At 38.1% G+C, this 16053-nt stretch overlaps 1 protein-coding gene across 1 annotated transcript in view; it reads right to left on the bottom strand.

Annotated features, from left to right (window-relative positions):
- PTPRN2 (protein tyrosine phosphatase receptor type N2) overlaps nt 1-16053 on the bottom strand; it is a 664954-nt gene that overhangs the window by 20217 nt on the left and 628684 nt on the right. The window contains exons 18-21 of the mRNA XM_030008997.2: nt 15415-15534; nt 14061-14227; nt 8386-8439; nt 6238-6302 (exon numbers count right to left, since the gene is read on the bottom strand). Of these exons, the coding sequence (XP_029864857.1) occupies nt 6238-6302; nt 8386-8439; nt 14061-14227; nt 15415-15534 (406 nt within the window). The remainder of the gene's footprint in view (nt 1-6237; nt 6303-8385; nt 8440-14060; nt 14228-15414; nt 15535-16053) is intronic.

Below are 16053 nucleotides of genomic sequence, written 5' to 3'. Positions count from 1 at the left end.
ATATTCTAACCTACCCATTGTGTGAAAAAATGCCGCCCAAATTCCTTATCTGCTTGTCTTCTCCTTAGTTTCAGTCAATGACCTCTTGTTTTCAAATTAGTCACTATCTCAAGCTGCTTACTGACATCAATACATTCCTTTCAGGGTCTTCTAACGCTCTATGGGGACCCCCCTTCGTGCTCCCTTTCCCAAGGAATAGCCCATGTCTGATCAGTCTTTCTTCACAACTCATTTGCCCCAAACCCTGAATAATTAAGATTGCTTTCTACCACACTTTCCTAGTCCCGATTCTTTTCCAATAAAATCCTCAGAACAGCAAATAAAAAATATGGCTCTTTTAGAGTAACACCTGACCACTAAACTATATAAAAAAGAAAAAAGCCAAAGAAATTACATCAATAACTTGTTTGCTTTTTGTTTGAAATCTCTATATGCTATAAAGGAAACCATTAAAAATGCAGTCCATACAACATACACTAGGAAACATCAACCCACACCACTTTCTCTGTGGTCACTAATTCATTTCACAACAGAAGCTTGCAGAACATGCTACATTTTTATCTTCATTTTATGATCAAGGACTCTATAGTGTCAATAATGTGTCAAAAGCTTTCAAGCTTCAAACGTCAAAATGTGTTTTGCAAAGGAAATAAGCACTGTTTTAAATAGCAAGAGTTCGCTGAGCATCACAGGCTGGACCGTAAAAAACTGTCCTATACATTCCCTATACACTTTTGCATGTAGCTGGGGGCCCAGCTCTCATTGTGATTAATTATCTGCTGGGAAAGGCTGCAAGAATGAGCACTATTTGCCTAATTGTGTTTCCAGGGTAACTCATTACATAAAAGTTACAATACATAAATGTAGCTCATTTGAAAAAACAGCCTTATAACGTATGATATGTTTACATGGACACTACGAACTTCCTTCAGAAATTGAAATAGCAACATTTCAGATTTACACGGTTAGCATTACTGCTGCTGAGAACTGAAGCAGTCTTGTGGATAGCACAATAGCTCACAAAGCAAAACATAATTTTTTGGCTTTACCGGCCTGAATTTTTTTCCTTTTTCCTAGAGATAATAATCTATCTCACCCAAATCTCAAAGACCGGCAATGTGATCGATTCAAACTTAGAACATGAAAACAATTAAATTTTTAAGTCCTGAATTTTTCTGCTGTAAATTTCTCTCAAATATATCACCTATTTTTACTCCCACTTCTTGCCCTCTTACCATTAAACACCATTTAAAAACCCCCTCTCTTCTACACTATATATTCTCTCAACTACTGTATGACATGTAGTATGTTAAGTTTTATTTTCATGGGAGAAGCTGGATCCTGGGCTGAAGAAATATTATCTTGTTCACCAAAAGCATGTCAGAAATAAGTCTGCTCTAGACTTGTATCAGCACAACCGAACAATAGAATTTTCTCAGACTTTGCATAAGCAAAAATAAGCAGATTGAATCCATTTTAACATGAATATGGGCAAGCATTTTCTTTCATAAAATCCTTTCAGAGAGGAGCTAACCCCACAACTTCATTATGATTGTTAAATCCACACAGCAGATAAGCAAAACCTCAGCAAGGGTTCAGATTAGCCAAAATCATTTGATCATGATGAGTCAGAAGGCGAATTAAGGAATCTTTTGTTTTGCCTTAAAATGTCACGGTATAAACTGCATCTGCTCAGGAGCTGACTCACAAGACCCTCAGACAATAGGGTAGCGGGGGCAAGGAAAGGACTTGGGGAGATAACCTCCGCAGCCAGCCCAGGCCAGAGCGTGTGTGCTCATCAATTATAATCCAAGCTTTTGAATGTGAAAGAATAAACCGTTGGTTCGGCTTTGCTAAACCGAATCTTTTTGCTGGGTTTTAGAATTCAGAAATCAATACTTTAAAAGGATTTTAAAATTCATATTCGCCTTCCCTTTGACTCATCTCATTCCAGCTCGTTCAAACACAAGAAAATGGATGGTCAGCAAACCCTAAGCAGTTGCTGGCTGGATTAATATCTAAAAAATCAAACTATTATCTACACTATCCAAGCCTCTCAGTTCAGAAAAATGAAAGTGGGAAGACTCATAATCTCTTTTTTTTTTCTTTTTTGTGCCAGAAACACTCAATAAAAATGTCTTGCAATATATCAGACTTTTAGTCACTACAATAAGCCTGCAGGAAAGACAAGAAATGAGAAAATTCTCAACTTTTCTCTAGATCACACAAAAAGAAAAAACCTGATCAGCTCGGAGTTACTGTCAGTTTGGGGTGAGGAAGGAATATCAAGTAGACTAAATCTAAATCAGTTTATCTTCCCTAGTAACAAAGGATAAAACTCATAAATACATCAAGAACAGTGAAATTCTCAGCAGAAATCAGCCTCGGAAAAACAGTCTCTGTCAAAAATCCAGCAAGCATTGTTACCTACAAAAACAATCCATTATCATCTTCTGTATTTATTTAAATCATGGAAGCATGCATGGAGTTGAAATGAATCACTTCTCAACTTCTCACTAAAGCTTGTCCTAAACTGTCAATGAAATGAGAGGTGACTTGGTAACTGTCTTAAAATTGTAACACCCATGTAAAAACAGTATCACAGTTAAATAGTTATCATAGTTAAATCACGTTAAATAGTATTTAAACGTGTTACTGTAAGACCAGATTCAACACTCTTTCATTTTTGTTATTACTTTGATGGGTATAGGAACAGGGTCTTGTAAGTTCTCTGCGTATGAATCTAGCAAGAAAAATAATTATAGTAATAAACTACATGATAAATAGCAGCACTAAGTTACTGGAGCAACTAAACAGAAGGATTTAAAACTTTCCGCTGACACGACACAGGAATGATAGCACTGAATAGGCACCGTTGTTCTCTGACTGTTCCAGTATCTAATAAGATTATTTAATGTGGCTGTTTGGAGTGAATGCACAGATGCAGTCATTCCATTTGCTGCTCAGAGGATAGTGAAATTCATTAAAAACCCGACCCAACAGGAAATCCTTCCTGATGCTGTGCAGAGCCGGCGGGAGTCCCGCGGGCCGGCGCTGCCCGGCTCTCAAAGGCAGCCGGGGGCCAGGAAGGTGTTTGCTGCGCGAGGGCTCCCGCCAGCTCCGGGCGAGCTCTGGCGTGCCCTCCCGCCGGCTCAAACCACCCCTCAAGCACGCACTTCTACCCTCGGGACTAACTTTTACCGTCCTGCGGGTGCACTAAAATAGCGTGCTTTGCCTTTTTTTGAATTTCACTCCCGCTTTCTCGAAGCGGTCGGGGCTGTCAGACTGATGGGGTGGGTGTCAAGCACAAAATCCTCCCCAATTTGGTTTCTTTTCCGCCGCTTTAGGCTTTAGGAACAGGTCCCTTGCTGGTGGTTTTCAGCATCTAAAATAATACGAGGGATGGCAACAGGCAAGATAGTAGAAGATATGAATTTATAACGTGTTTAATAGACTAAGTATTAGCACTAATTCAATGAGCAGTAGGAGAAGAAATTGTAAATGACAAAGGCATTTACAGTTAACTGTCTAAGAGAAAGCAGGGAAGTAAATCATTACATGAAAAAGGAGCTCCTTTTCTCAACTTACCCTATTAAAAACCCCACTAAAGAGCCAAGGCATTTATTGATTGCTTTCTACTTTCCCACTGCCGAAACTAAGTACTCCTCTATTTACTTTGATTTAAAAATGCATTATTGTCTACTTTCTAATAAACCAGACAGTGGAACAAGAAACTCAAATTATTCTAAGTTTATTCTTAAAAGTCCGTTTTCTTTTTTTTTTTTTTGAAAGACTGAAGGCCTTAATCCTTAAAAGCCTTTTTGAAAGAAATGTTACTAGATGCTGGCCTTGCAGCTGGGCCCAGATTGAAAGTGCACTTACATTTTTATGTTTAGTGCTGAAGGACTCTGAAGTTAGCCCTCGCACTCCACATAAAAGCTTTGGAAAGGGCATTCTTTGCCACTCGTGCAATTCATTCTCTAAGAAAAGGAAATGGAAAGAAAGATTTCATGTCCAGGGCTTCAGGCCTTTGATCATTTGATGAACATTGGATCCTCAACCTGGGCCTCCAGCTTCTCAGGCCAGACAAAGAGGGCCCCGGCCGCACAGGCTGGGCCTCGGTTCCCGCCCGAACAAAACCTTTGGCGGCCGCACAGTGTGACAGCCTGGGAAAGGCCCACCTCAGCAGGGCTGAGATGCCCGCTCTGCCCTTTGATCTTTCATTTAAACCCCAGCCAAAGCACCAGGTCAGGGGATTTCGCGTCGCACACCCCCATGGGCAGAGGGGAGCAGGTCAAGAACAAAATGGGGGTGACCGATCTCCAAAAAGCCCTGTGACGCCTTTCTCTGGCCAGTTTCACATGACTTGTCTGGTATTGTGAAGCGCTAAGCCCACACTTAAAATGGAATTTGACATTACATGGTACAATGGAGTCAATAAATGGCATTCTTCAGTGCTTTTACAACAAAGTCAACCCTCCCTTAAGTGGCTGAAAGCCCCAAGCTAGAAAATACTTCTCATTTACTTCTTTATGCAAGTAAATTGCATATACTTTAAATCTAGTTTTCATTACGGCTTCTCATTGCTGATGGCTGAAATGAGCCAAACAAATACCTAACAAAGGTCTACGTTAATTTTACGACATACCATTGCTCCGATTTTTAAAGACTAGGTTGTCACGTGGCACGTAACAAGCACTGCAAATATCTCCATATTTCTTCACGGAGTGAAAACCTATTTTCCAACGAGCATGAAAAACTAATCCTATCCCACTGAAAAATTTATTTGCAGTACAGTGCTAAGGAGAAGGCAAACACACAACTTCTAACATCAGCAGCAAGTTCCACATGATGCTCACGGGCAGAAAATTCAGTCCACGTTTGACGAGACATGTTAACAGAATCTGGAGAGAAAAAAAAAGCTAAACCTTCTTTCTAAAGGGATAGGATGTCACTATGTCCCACAGGACTGGGATATGCAGGATGCGACAGCAGATGACTGCAAAGCATGGAGTGTATTTTTAGGATACGTTTGAAAATATGTCTATGTTAGAAGATTTTAAACAACAACTGTAAAGTGATTAGAACTCAAAGAACTGAATATTGTTTCTCTATATAAATTAATATACATTTTTACACAATTAATATTTTTTCTTTAAATGCACATATGTGCATAATGCCAGATCAAGGTGGCTTAACTTGGGTTCAGAATTGAGAAAGGCAAATGACTATTTTTTGTTTATTTTCAACCTCACAAGATTTCTCTTCCTCTTAAAATGCAGTTCTGACACTGTGATAGAAACATGGCCAAAGGCATGAGGAAGACATACAGTATATAAATAAAGTTGACTATTATGTCTTTTTAACATATGGTCAGGTTTACATGCCCGCTTTTACCCTCCTTCCTTTTGAAGACAGTATCAGTATTAAAAATTTGGTTTAGTTCTAACATACAAAGGTTATTTTAGGGTATCTCAAGTACTTCCCACCATGAACCATTTACCAATCAATAAAAAGTAAAGGAATGGTCCCAATCTCTAGAGAATCTATAGACTTCATTTTAAACAAACAACGGTACATATTTAAGTTGACAGATGATTTCCCATTTAATAAAAATACATCTCATAGATAAGGAAACTAAGGAACACAGAAGTTAAATAAATTGTTCAATATTGAACAGATAGTGGCAGAACTGGGAACAGAGCATTAGCTAATTTATTTTCAGCCCTCTGTCCTGTTCACTACAGTCTTTTTCCTTCTAAGAGACAAATTTGTGCAGCACACGAGACCAGGTCTGGTACCAACTCTTCTTGGTGCTTTGGTGGCAATGGGCAGCTACAAAAAGTCATCGCATTTGACCATCGTGGCTGGGTAGCTGACAGAGGACTAGGCAACAGCCACGAAGCAGCCCAGGACCTAACTCACTTAACCACTGAATAAGGATTGTACACCCCCAAGGTATCTTCTAAAAACTGTAATAACTATTTTAAATGATAAATTTAAAAATTAAAATACTTCTCAACAGCACAAAAACACCTGCTCATTCACAAAGCATTTGCATTTGGGTTTGTTGTTTGAAATATTGCTATGAAAATAAAACTTAAGAACGTTCAGGAAAGAGTACAATTTGTCTCTAATTTATTCTCTGATTTTCTGTGAATATTGCTCCCCACGTTGTCATGGCAACATAAGCACATCTTTCAGTACCAAGGAAGTAACAAGCCTTTCGATTCTCACCTTTGGCCATTTTATTGAGAACCATGTCAATTAGAATGTAGGTTCCACTTCTTCCTGCACCATCGCTGCCAACGGAAAGGGAAAAAGAAAAAATAAAGCCTATCAATGTGCATCTAGACTCAACATGAAGGTACCTGCCCTTAATGTTATACTGTTACACATGGGGGGGAGAGGAGAGAACGAGGAGCTAAAGTAGGGTACTGAGAGAGGAGAGAAAGCTTGCACTGAATTAGCACAAGCTGTTCATGGAAGATTAACTATTAGCCTGCATGGATAACAGGGCTTTGTTTTGATTTTTTTAAGCCAAGTCGTGTTTATGCAAGAAAAGCATTTTAAACAACAGTGGAAAAGTCACTAACCCTAAAACAGGATACCGTTTCCGTTCAAAAAGTATACATATAATGAGCTTATAGTCACTTGTATATAAGATCAAGAACCACAGAATAAGCTAGACCAGAACATTATCCAGAACGGTCCCAAAATGTCACAGATTGCATTTGAACACAGTGGTCAGAGGGAATGCATACAGAGACCTGTTCGAGAACCAAAATATTTGATTACTGAGGGACAGCAATCTTTCTTCACTATACATCACGAGTGGTTTGCTTTTTCTTTTTACCTTTCCCTTTAATTCTTCCTTAGTTGCAATGACCAGAAAAGAAATTATCATGTAATTCCTAAGAAACAGCTTTAACTTTTGTGTATCATCAGCCCTTCCTCAGAGATGTAAGACCAAGCCTTTGGAGGGGGAAAGCTCCCTAATCTGAATGCAGCTTGTGTCCCTTTCAGAGAGCAACGTGTAATTGCCAGCGTGATGCTCTTTTAGAGCTGCTGTTAGCAAACATAATTAAGACTTTAAGTAAAAGCTTTTTTTCTTTCCCTCCCCAAAATTTTACAAAGGTGCATGTGTGACCAATTAGACTGGTATGTAGTTTTATTAATTAAGCCATTATTTTTATTGATAGCTCAATTTGTGTACAAGAATTAATGAAAGGAAAAATAATAGAACAGCGTGAAGCACGTTATTACATTCTGTTTACAGGCAGGCTATGAAACTTAATTTTTGTTAAGTCTCTGTAGACAGAGTTTCTTTCAGTTACTAGATCACTGCTTAGAGAAAAGGAGGTAATGGTAATAATTTTTTTTTCTATGTCTATGAAGGGAACAAAGACACAATCTTATTAGTTAAGCTGAATAATGAGAGACAAGGCAGCAATCAGGCCCAATAAAAACAAAAACTACTGAGCCAACAGTAGACATTTCCATCCATCACAGTAGGGAAAGCAAGAAACTTGAAGGCTCTTCATTCTGCATTAAATGTTTCTTTTCTCAGGCCTCCTGAAGGCAAGGCAAACAAGCCTCCTCCAGAGCATTCACCTCTGCAGAGGGCCTCCTCGCATCCAGTGGAAGGTGACTCTGCTGAGCCACACGGGAGAAACAGCTCCCCTTCCTCCTCACTCCCACTCGAAGTGGAGTGCTACATGTCAAACAACCTGCCTCTTAGCAGGGCTGGTTTTCTATCTTCCTTATCTACAAGAATATCTTCGATAAATAAATGCAACATTCTCCTTATAACTGAGAACCTCCAACGGCAAAACCAAACATTAACGTTATTATGGTACAGTTTTCCATTGACCTGCCCGATAGTTTTCGTGTGCATCTACCAGACTGTCAGGCCTAAAGATAATCTGTGCTTAAAGGATTACTCAGTCTCTGGGTAGGTTTCCACTCCCTGACATTGCCCTCTTCTTACCATGATCACTAAAAGTAAGCAAAGAAGAAATAAAACATAACTGAGTGTTATTAAAATAAAGACGACTATGCAAGGAAGGAATGCAAGGAACCACTATCATTTTGAAGGAGATTTATGAAATTGAAGTGCTACTTATATTGGAAAGGGTGGCCATACATTGTTAAGTCATGGCACAACATCTACAAAATCATAGGAAAGGACAATTTGATTATGAAAACAGAACCTAAGTATTAATTAGCATTAAAAAGCAATTGAATTATATTTAATACCTTCACCCTACCTCACTGTCTGTTTAGTGATTCATCTAAAGCTTTAATTTGCCCATTTTGTTTATATCTGTATTAAATTCTTACACATACAAAGCTCTCTAAAGCTATTTCAGAAATGGTACTTGCCTGCAATGAACAACTACTGGACAAGAGCGACCCCTGTAGCACTTGTTTACTTTTCTGAAATAAAACAGACACAAAAAATTAATTAAGCATATTACATACTGTTTCCTTAGCCAACTGTCAAAAATAAGCAATAAGAAAAAGCAAATATTGCAATCTTTAAAGAAACAGTCAGGTTGATAGTTTCCTAATATAACAAGCAGTTGTTACATACATAGTCTTTTTTAAAGTTTGCTTCTGCTTTGCTGCAGTAGAAATCCCAGAAAACATCCCATTATTGCTGTTGGCTAGGCAAAATAAATGATCTCTTTTCTCAAATGTCTCATATCTTAGCTCCAAAACTAAGATTATCTTAAGATGCTTTAATTTTAAAGCCAGCTTTGAGTTCATAAGCTTGCTCAAAGAAATATCGAGGGGCATCAAACTGAATCCAGAATTAAAAATGGCTATTTTGGTATACTTTGTACAATGTGTGCTGATTTGTAAAACCAGTTCTCCCCAGAAAGGCAAATACCAAGTCTCCTGAAAAGCTTCTCACAAAATTCTTAAATGTAATCTATTGTGGTAAAAATAACTAAAACCATCAGTAAGCTTTACTGCTTTGGTTCTAGTGCAGAAGTCTTATATATTTAATATTTACACATTATTGTCTGCTACAGCTTCCTGGTTAAACATTCTTGGTGGAAAGAGAATATATGTGAAGTCAATCAATAAAAGTACAGCTATAGAACAGGTCTGCTGATATGTAAACTCAATGAAGGAATTAACTAGTGCTGAAGCAAACCAAGATACTCAGTCTAAGAATAGAGCCCACAAAGTTGGTTTAAATCTATTTAAAATTGCCTTACAAAACCCCAAATCCCAAACCCTCTCTTCTGCTCTAGGATATATTTTGCATGTCAAGTATGTTACAGGCCCAAAAAAACATAAAATATGCACACATATGTTAACAAGACAAGCTGAATAAAGGCTAAAATGGGAAAGCATTGCTTCACGAAATCAAAACCTTTCATTCAATTTACTTGATGAGATGTTTGAGTTTACTGGAGCTAGACGGTCTCCTATAAAACCATTTCATAGGGTTCCAAGGGGTGTCCAGACCCTCTAATACTCCCCAGCTCAGCACAAGTGTTACACAGGATCCTGACTGCTAAACTGAAGTGAGCTGCTGGAATTTGGCAACTGTGGTATGATGTTATTATGAATTTTAAAGCATAACTAACCTACTGAATCATTTAGTTCTTGGCTGTTCATCTATTCACTAACATCTGTGCTGTGAAAACATGCATATATCTTTAAACATTGCTTACAGTATAGCCTGAAGATGCCTACACTTCTAAATCTGACAGGGAGTCGAGATACCTGGAACTCAACCCAAACAGGCTACAGAAATGTTGGTGATGTCTCATGAAACTGTGTTTTCACATTCTCCTTTTTATTATTTAAGGTTCTAACCAAACTTGATAACAATATTAAGTTCTTGTAATGACTCCCTTTAAACATTAGAATTCAGGCATTTTTCACAATTCTTACTCTTTTGCTTACTGATATAAATCATACTTGCAGAGACATTCTGTCTTTATTTATATTCCTTGGATGTATGTAATTAATGCAGTAGAACAATGTTCTATGAAACAAGTGGTAAGTCATTGAGAAGCACCTGACTTTAGAAGTTAAATGGCCCATTTATACGTCCATAAATGCATATATACGCAGGCACTACCAAGCAAAACTTCAATGACTTAAGCTGCAGTAGAGTTTTCATATGAATGAACCATTCAGTTCTTGATGGTCATATCTGAGGATCATCTCCTTCTATACAATATAAATTGATATTTATTTTTTGTATTGTACAGTAAATTAGATTTGAAATGTCTGTAACAACATCTCATATAGTCAGTCTGCATTCTCCTATGTGCAGCTGGTCATCCTCCCCCAACCCCCATCACGTGCATTAGTAGAGAGTCGTTTCTGCATTTAAAGTATTAAATAAAAGCTAATAACTACAGAGGCGTATTTACCATTTCTTTTTCTGCTTGTGTGGTTCCTTTGTTCCTTGTATGGCACCACTAATATGGTATTTGCAAGTTGAGACTAGCCATCTACCAAAGTCCTAATATAATTTCAATGACAAACTCGATCTAAACCTATCAGTAAATCAGACCTCCCAGTAAATCAGACAGCCAGAGACACATGTTAGCGAAAGACACCTTATGTTTGTCAGTTTTATTGAAGGCGTTTCAAACATTTTCATTATCACACATTTCAGAAAACACATTAAAACAAAGGATTTCAATCCAGCTGGTTCATAGCTTTGTCTATATATAGTTTATGAAAATATTTAGAAGTGCAGCAACATCTCATTTCATTCTTAGTTCTGGCTAATGAGAGTGAGCTGAAAATTCATCAGTAAGCAAAGTTCTTGAATGTTGAAGAAAATATATATTTTATATATATATACACATATACAGGAAGAATTAACTTAGAAAGAATGATTAGTAATACAAACCAACCCTTGGCTCATTGAGTGAAAAAGAAATCATCATGCAAACCATCAGCAAGCAAAGGTCAGAGGTCGTTAGAGGCTCAGAAAAGGGGTTTCCCACATTGTCCCTGCAGCAGAGTCACAGTTTCCAATGATCACTTTTGTGACTATGCAACTGGGCTCATATTACTAGCTGCAACATCACAAAAATGACACTGGCAACCGCTAATTAGCTGGCAAAATAAGAATTTGTCCATTTTTAAAGTGAGCAGTGTTAGTAAATGCCATTGCACACAGCGAGAAGTGATAGCATAATAGATATATATTTTAAGCAAAGCCCTCACATGTGATGCTAATTATCTTTTAGCTTAGCAGTCCCTCTTTAAAGTGTAAATGTGCTCCCTCTGGGCTCAAGAAATATTTAATTACACATATCAGTGCATGACTAACAAGCTAGTCCAGAGCAATAATGATTGGTCTATTGTTCAAAATGAAATTAGGACTCCAGAAGCATTTAAAACTGACCAGTGGTTTCTGCAGTAGCCTCACCTCTCAGGGACTGTCTTTTGTACAGATTTTGAAAATATATAGAATAATTTCTTTTTGGCAATTTATACCTACGTTATGAAAGTATGATAGATTATTCTGCAAGGTTTAATGTATCTGCTAGATGCAAAATCATCTAAAACACTGTCTGATACACAGTAAGAGAAATGTAAGCTTTCAGTTTTCAAAGAGACTTGCAAAATTTACTTCAATAAAAATTTTAAGGTCCATATTTCCACAGACTCTGGGCAAGGTAATTTTGGGAATCCAATTTTTCTTGGTGATGAATTATAAAAAATAGAGGGTTGGTTATGTATATGCTTAATTTCATATATGTATGTGAATATATAAATATACACACATATCCATATATATATACAAACACACTGAATGCACATAAAAACATAGATAAGATTAAAAGAAATGAGAGCAGCCCCTTCCTAGCACTACCCTACTACAAGTATGGTAGCGCTGTCAGACATTTATTTTGGGGGCTCTATGACTCAGCTGTCGTAATCCAGCAGAGTTTGTACTTTAAATAGGTAGCTTTAGGTGCAAAACATGTATTGTATAAATTAATTCCAAATACATTATTTTTAGCTATAGTGCATTAGTTTTTTTGTCATTAAAAAACCAGCAACATCAGATGACCAAGAAAACTGAGATTCATCGACCTGCTATTGTGCATGCCAAAATTCCTTTTCAGGCGGAATTTTACTATGCATTCAGTATTATGAGTTCATTGTACAAAATCTGCACGTAGCAAATGATTACAGTACCCTACACTGGACTGTGAATACATATGAAATGAACACTCAGAATTCAATTAAAACGTAACAGGTTCATTCCCATACTGGCTTTAAATGCAAAGAATGGGAGCTCCACTACTTTTCTCATCTAGTTATAATTTTTCTTTTTCAAAGTATTGCACAACACTTCTTCAAGATGGCTATTTAACCCTTACACAGTGTCACTCTAAGAAGTGCTTTCTTGGCGATGTGAACTGTGACTTACTGTAGATCTAATCCTGCAGTTCATGCAGGGACCTCAACTCTTACTGAAGCAAGTCGGAGTCGAGGTGCTCCGAACTTCAGATGTCCTGGCTGTACAGGCTCATTTATAGTCTAGTTAGAATTGCTAGCAGATTTCCCACTAACTTCAAAAAGAGCAAAATCAGACACCGTGTTAGCTCCGTGCTGCAGCCTCGCACAGCTTAATGGAACCAATTCAGAATTTTCACTACAGAAATTCACTACAGGCAACTTCCTCAGTACCGCAAGCAAAGGGAAATCAACCTATAAAAATCACATTAAAGTTTGAACCCAGAGAAGAAAACCTTGAAAATTTGATTACAATATCAACTCCATCCTATGGTCGTGCTTCCTTCCTCCGGTACTGCTTTTGCATTGCGACTCTGTAGCATATCCTTATATTCTTAACTAGCCACAGCTCCTAGTGACTCAGTACAGCTGTACTCCGTTACTTGACCTGCACCGTGCGAGATGACCCTCTGCTTTGAAAAGCCTTGCAATATGTACAAGAGTACTGACGGACGAAGGGTGGCATTTAGTCCTAAATTTTTAAGGGTAAAATCTTGCCAACAGGCAACTGTGCAACCAGCTCCCGCTGGATATACGCCAGCTTCTCCCCTCAGGTGCAGATGCGTAACTCCGACTGGCATCAGTCAGAGCTCCCGGCACTTATTGAAAGAAACAAGTTTGGACCTTTTGAGCACTGAGCCCCTTATAATCACTTTGGGGGGTTGTAGATAATATTGTAGTACAGAGAGGAAAACATGCGATCCCACAAGCCGCTTGTGGATTGAGAACCAACTCCCCAAACCTCCGGGAGATTCTTTTCATTAATCATAAGCGCATCGTTGTGGATTAGCTGATACATGCTAACACCTACACACGATGCACTGGGCACGGTTTGCAATCAAATGAAGATTATTTCACTCCAGTATTTATCATGCATGGCTTTAATTTTCAAATTAAAATTTAGATAGACACAGCAAACATTAGAGAAGGTGGCAAGGACTTTCAAAGGTTTTGCCTTTGTATATTTGTATTTTAAAGCCACGTTGACTTTCTTTAAAAGTCCAGAGGGTATGCTTTGTCAACATTTTCATCTGTTTTCTCAAATTTCCACCTTCCTGCAGCCAAAGAAGGTCTAGAGACCTCACTGTTTGATCGTTACGAGCAAACGCTCCCACGGGAATGCTGTTATAGCCATATGACTCCATCGTGATTTTTTTTTTCAAGTGTGCTCATACTGCATAATTTATTTGTGAGATTCCTGCAAGAAGGATCATGGGGGGGGGGGCACACAAAAAGCCTGGATGTTGCAGAATTGATAAATACTTGGAAAACAAAAAAATACAGAAGCACTGAAGAGCTGTACAAAGGGAGGAAAGGTATCAATCTCTAAATGGGAAATGAGTATGTCTTAAAACCAGGCAACATCTATGTGTGAGACAACGCTACACATCAACCTACTGCAGATTTTTGTGTTCGTTTAGCACTGTGGCATCACAGGCTGAGGAACCCCCTTTCAAACCAGAAATATTTAAAGGACAATTAAAAGGACTAGTTTAGTTCCTCAGATCTGCATAGTCTTAAACGAACTGTCACACTTTGTGCTTTACCTGCGGAAATCCAGAAGTGATCTTGTGGAAGCGGGAACCCTCTGATCGTTCCAGCTGAGGAAGTGGAACTGTGTCACTGTGCGGGTCTCGTTCGTCTGCAGGTTCTTCAGGTAGAAGCTCCTCACAAGGAAATCCTCACACCAGATGTGCTCAGAGACAAGGTTTACCTACACCCCACAGGGAGGAACAAATGGAGATCAGCAATTTTGGTTGCAAGCCATATCTTCAGGACTGGAGGTGTAAGATGTCTGGGATGAAGGAATTGCATGAAAGTTTTATTTTTATTAGCAAATTGGCCATTGCTGGGAAATTTTTTTTTTTTTTTTTTAATTTGGCAGTCAGTGTGGTTGTCAGGAAGGGGTTAGCTGCCACTGCTATTTTATTGAAAACATAAAAAATATTCTTGACAATTTTAATGCAAAAGAAAAAAATCACTAAACTGAAACTTTACATCGTATGTGAATACAAAAGACACTGCCTGAAAATATGTCAGACTGCCAGTTGCTTTCTACTTGGAAATGCCCACAATGCATTGCCCAGGCCATTCGTAGAGGTCTTAAAAATCTGAGTTGAATTCACATGAGAAGTGAAAAGTCAGTTTCTTCTGACTATCTAGAAAAGTCTTCTGACTATCTTCTTCTTTCTATCTAGAAAAATAAGCATTAAAGATGCAGCTTCTTTGCAGAGTTCATCTTTTCAGAAAATGAGTTTGTTCACGTTTTAGTTTAAATAACAATACTTCTTCACATTTTCCTGTTCTTCATATCTGGCATTGTGGTATTATTTTCTTCCTCTGCTCAGCTGGACAACTGGCAAAATCTGACAGCCATTGTCAATGTTACATTGCAACAAAACTGGTGATATGATACTTTGGGCTAGAAATGTAAAGCAGAAAATGAAAATATGTACTTGTCGTTGTGACTGAGGCGAAAGGCAAAAATAGATAGCATTAATTACTAAAGCTATATAGAGGCTTTTCTATAAAGATATACATATGGCTTTCCTTAGGCAAAATTCACTAGTTCTAAAAATACTATTTTCCTTTAAAATATAAATACATGCTTCCACATTTCAACCACTTGCAAAACCATTTGAAAAACAAAATTATTGTCCTTTTTTCCATTGTAATACTTGGCTTATTATTTACTAGATTTTATTCAGCAGAAACCACCTTGCTATTAAAACTGCACTTGAATTTTTTGCAAATCTAAAACTACTCGAAGGCACATGAAGAGTATTTAAGAGCCCTGAGCTCAGCCTCCAGGTTAGATCGGCTTAAACACCATTTTGCCCGGTATGAAATCAAGCCATACACTTACTGTCACATTTACAACCAGATATTTTGTTTAGATACCTCATAGATGTGGTAGAGGTTTGACCCTTCGTCTGGCCAATAGTGGTAGCACTGTTTGACTCCGTTTTCCGCGAGGGGTGTCAGCATGACAATAACGACACAGCCGTTCTCCCAGACCATCTGCAGACAAAGAAAGACACCGTGGCCACATTGTGACTGCCTAATTACTGCGTGGCATGTATAATTACTGCACTCAGACACACAATCAAAATTTATTCCATTCACAGGAAATTTATTTCATTTTCATTAGACACTTTTACTCTGCAGCTGCTTTCAAATCCCTGAATAAACTGGCACCATATTTTGCAGGCGTCCATGAAATATTAAAGAATTTCCAGCGATTTCAATTCGGGTCTTCCACAAAATCTCTCCTCATTCCTGGTACCGTGTTCAGCTGCTTTTCTGTCAAACTTTTAGATCCACAAAGGGAACACTGAACGATGCTTGCAGAACACACAGCTATTTGGGATTTTATGTTTAATACTAAAGCAGCATGGACCTACTAAAGTCGCATGTACTGAAACCTGCTTGTGTACTCAACCCTGTGTCTTTTTACAGTTTGCCACGTACCAAAAGGTATTAAAGTGCTGCATTGCTGAAACAATCATAAAAGTTGCATCTGAACAACAGTAATGAGGA

The sequence above is a fragment of the Aquila chrysaetos genome, chromosome 3, assembly GCF_900496995.4.
Source record: "Aquila chrysaetos chrysaetos chromosome 3, bAquChr1.4, whole genome shotgun sequence".
NCBI classification, from domain to species: Eukaryota; Metazoa; Chordata; class Aves; order Accipitriformes; family Accipitridae; genus Aquila; species Aquila chrysaetos.
The sequence above is the reverse complement of the archived record's forward strand: the minus strand, read 5'-3'. Positions and strand labels throughout refer to the sequence as shown.